This window comes from Monopterus albus, unplaced genomic scaffold (genome assembly GCF_001952655.1).
Source record: "Monopterus albus unplaced genomic scaffold, M_albus_1.0 scaffold250.1, whole genome shotgun sequence".
Classification (NCBI taxonomy): Eukaryota; Metazoa; Chordata; class Actinopteri; order Synbranchiformes; family Synbranchidae; genus Monopterus; species Monopterus albus.
The window spans coordinates 2,633,520-2,635,123 of record NW_018128130.1 but is presented as its reverse complement, the minus strand read 5'-3'; the positions used below and the strand labels follow the sequence as shown (position 1 = coordinate 2,635,123).

The 1,604-nt window shown below is 47.1% G+C and overlaps 1 protein-coding gene across 1 annotated transcript; it reads right to left on the bottom strand.

The window, feature by feature from the left end:
• Positions 1-220: 220 nt before the first annotated feature.
• On the bottom strand, positions 221-1,336 carry LOC109972199 (uncharacterized). Its single transcript, XM_020620907.1, has 3 exons — positions 1,215-1,336; positions 686-1,027; positions 221-403 (listed from the first exon to the last, which is right to left on the bottom strand). Exons 1-3 carry the CDS (start codon positions 1,323-1,325, stop codon positions 221-223), a joined length of 636 nt encoding a protein of 211 aa, XP_020476563.1. The 5' UTR covers positions 1,326-1,336.
• Between the last annotated feature and the right edge of the window lie 268 nt (positions 1,337-1,604).

The window sequence follows — 1,604 nt, the reverse complement described above, 5'->3', positions numbered from 1 at the left end:
AACTCTTTCTTTCCAACTGCCACCAGACTCCTAAACAACTGAATCAGGAACTACCTCATATAATTCCACCTGTATTGTTTGCACACTTACTGCTGCCTATTTGCATACACAGCTCCCATGTAGCATACATTCAATCTTCATTGTATTGTGTTCTTGTTGTATTTTTCATTATGCTTCTTTCATTGGCTGTTTTACAGTGCCTTAAATTTAGGCACTCTCACTAACCCATTGGGGAACAGGAAGCATGGCAGGGACAGCATTGGCCCACTTGGACAGAGACCTGCTCAAGAACTGTAACAGTGGTGGTGTCAGTGCGGATAGCCAGCTCACTGGCCATCAGGGACAGGAAGAGGGTGGCAAATTCCACATCATGAAAGAGGGCTGAGTTGAACTTGAAGCCCTGCTGTGATTGAGGTTTAGATTGTGACAGTTCTGATGTTTAACATCAGCAAGTGACATAGCTCAAGGGTCGGCTACCAGGTGATCGAGTTAGCTAATGGCTAACAGGCACACACACAAGATTAGTTGTCTTCTGTCAGTGTACATTACATGGCCAAGGCCCTTGTATTTGATTTGCAAAGAGACTGACTGTTAGGATTCACTTTGGACTTGGACCCAATATGCAGACCCGGACTAGGCTTAGAGGTTTAGAAAGACTTTAATAACACACAAGAATACAAAGAACACAAATGTAGCTGTGGTACTGGGAGTGCTCAGGTGAATCAGGTAGGCAGGACCTCCTAAAGATGACAAGCAGAGGCAGGCAGAGTGAGACGGGCAGAGTGGAGCTGAGGCTGCACCAGGGAGTAGAGGCAGGACCAGAGCCAGGCTTTGCAGGGGGGTTGCACAGGTGAGTAGCAGGGTAAGGTGACGGAGACAGATAGGTAACAGCGTTGCTGGCTGAACAAGAACACACAGTAGGATAGGCTGGGACAGGAGACATGGCCAGTGTAGCTGGGGATTTAGGGAAAGGTAAGGTGGCAGAGTCAGGAGAGTTGACGGTGTGCGGGCATCGTAAGGAGCAAACCTATCAGGAACAAGGAACGCAGGTATGTGGCAGACACAGGACAGAGAGAGACTCATACAGTGTACTGACGTTTACAGGAGACAGTGTACTGGCATTGTCTGGAGCAAACCAGGCAGGAATGAGGAACACAGGGCCGGTAATATTGGTCAAAAGAAACACCAATGTCACTGAGAAGTCAGGAACTCACAGGTGAGCAGACGAAGGTAGAAGAGTTGACTGTCCAGAACCAGTGCCAAAAAACAGGACAGGAAAAACAGGGTATGGTGAGCCTTGAGAACGAGGTGAACAGAGTTGGCATTGGTGTAAACTTCATCAGTGGACCAGTGAGTGACTGAGGGAAAAGAGGAGGTATATATGGGCTGTAGTCCAGGAGATAATGAGCAGCAGGTGAAAACAATGAATGGTGATTATGTATTGGGGTAAAGATGGGGCAGGTGAGGTTACGCAGGGCAAGCAATAACCAGAATAAAAGCACTCAAACCCGGGAGCGGAGCTAAACCATAACACTGAGATAACAGATGTGAAGACAGCAAAACATTGACAGTTAAAACCGATCAACAAACAAGTTTTATATGTG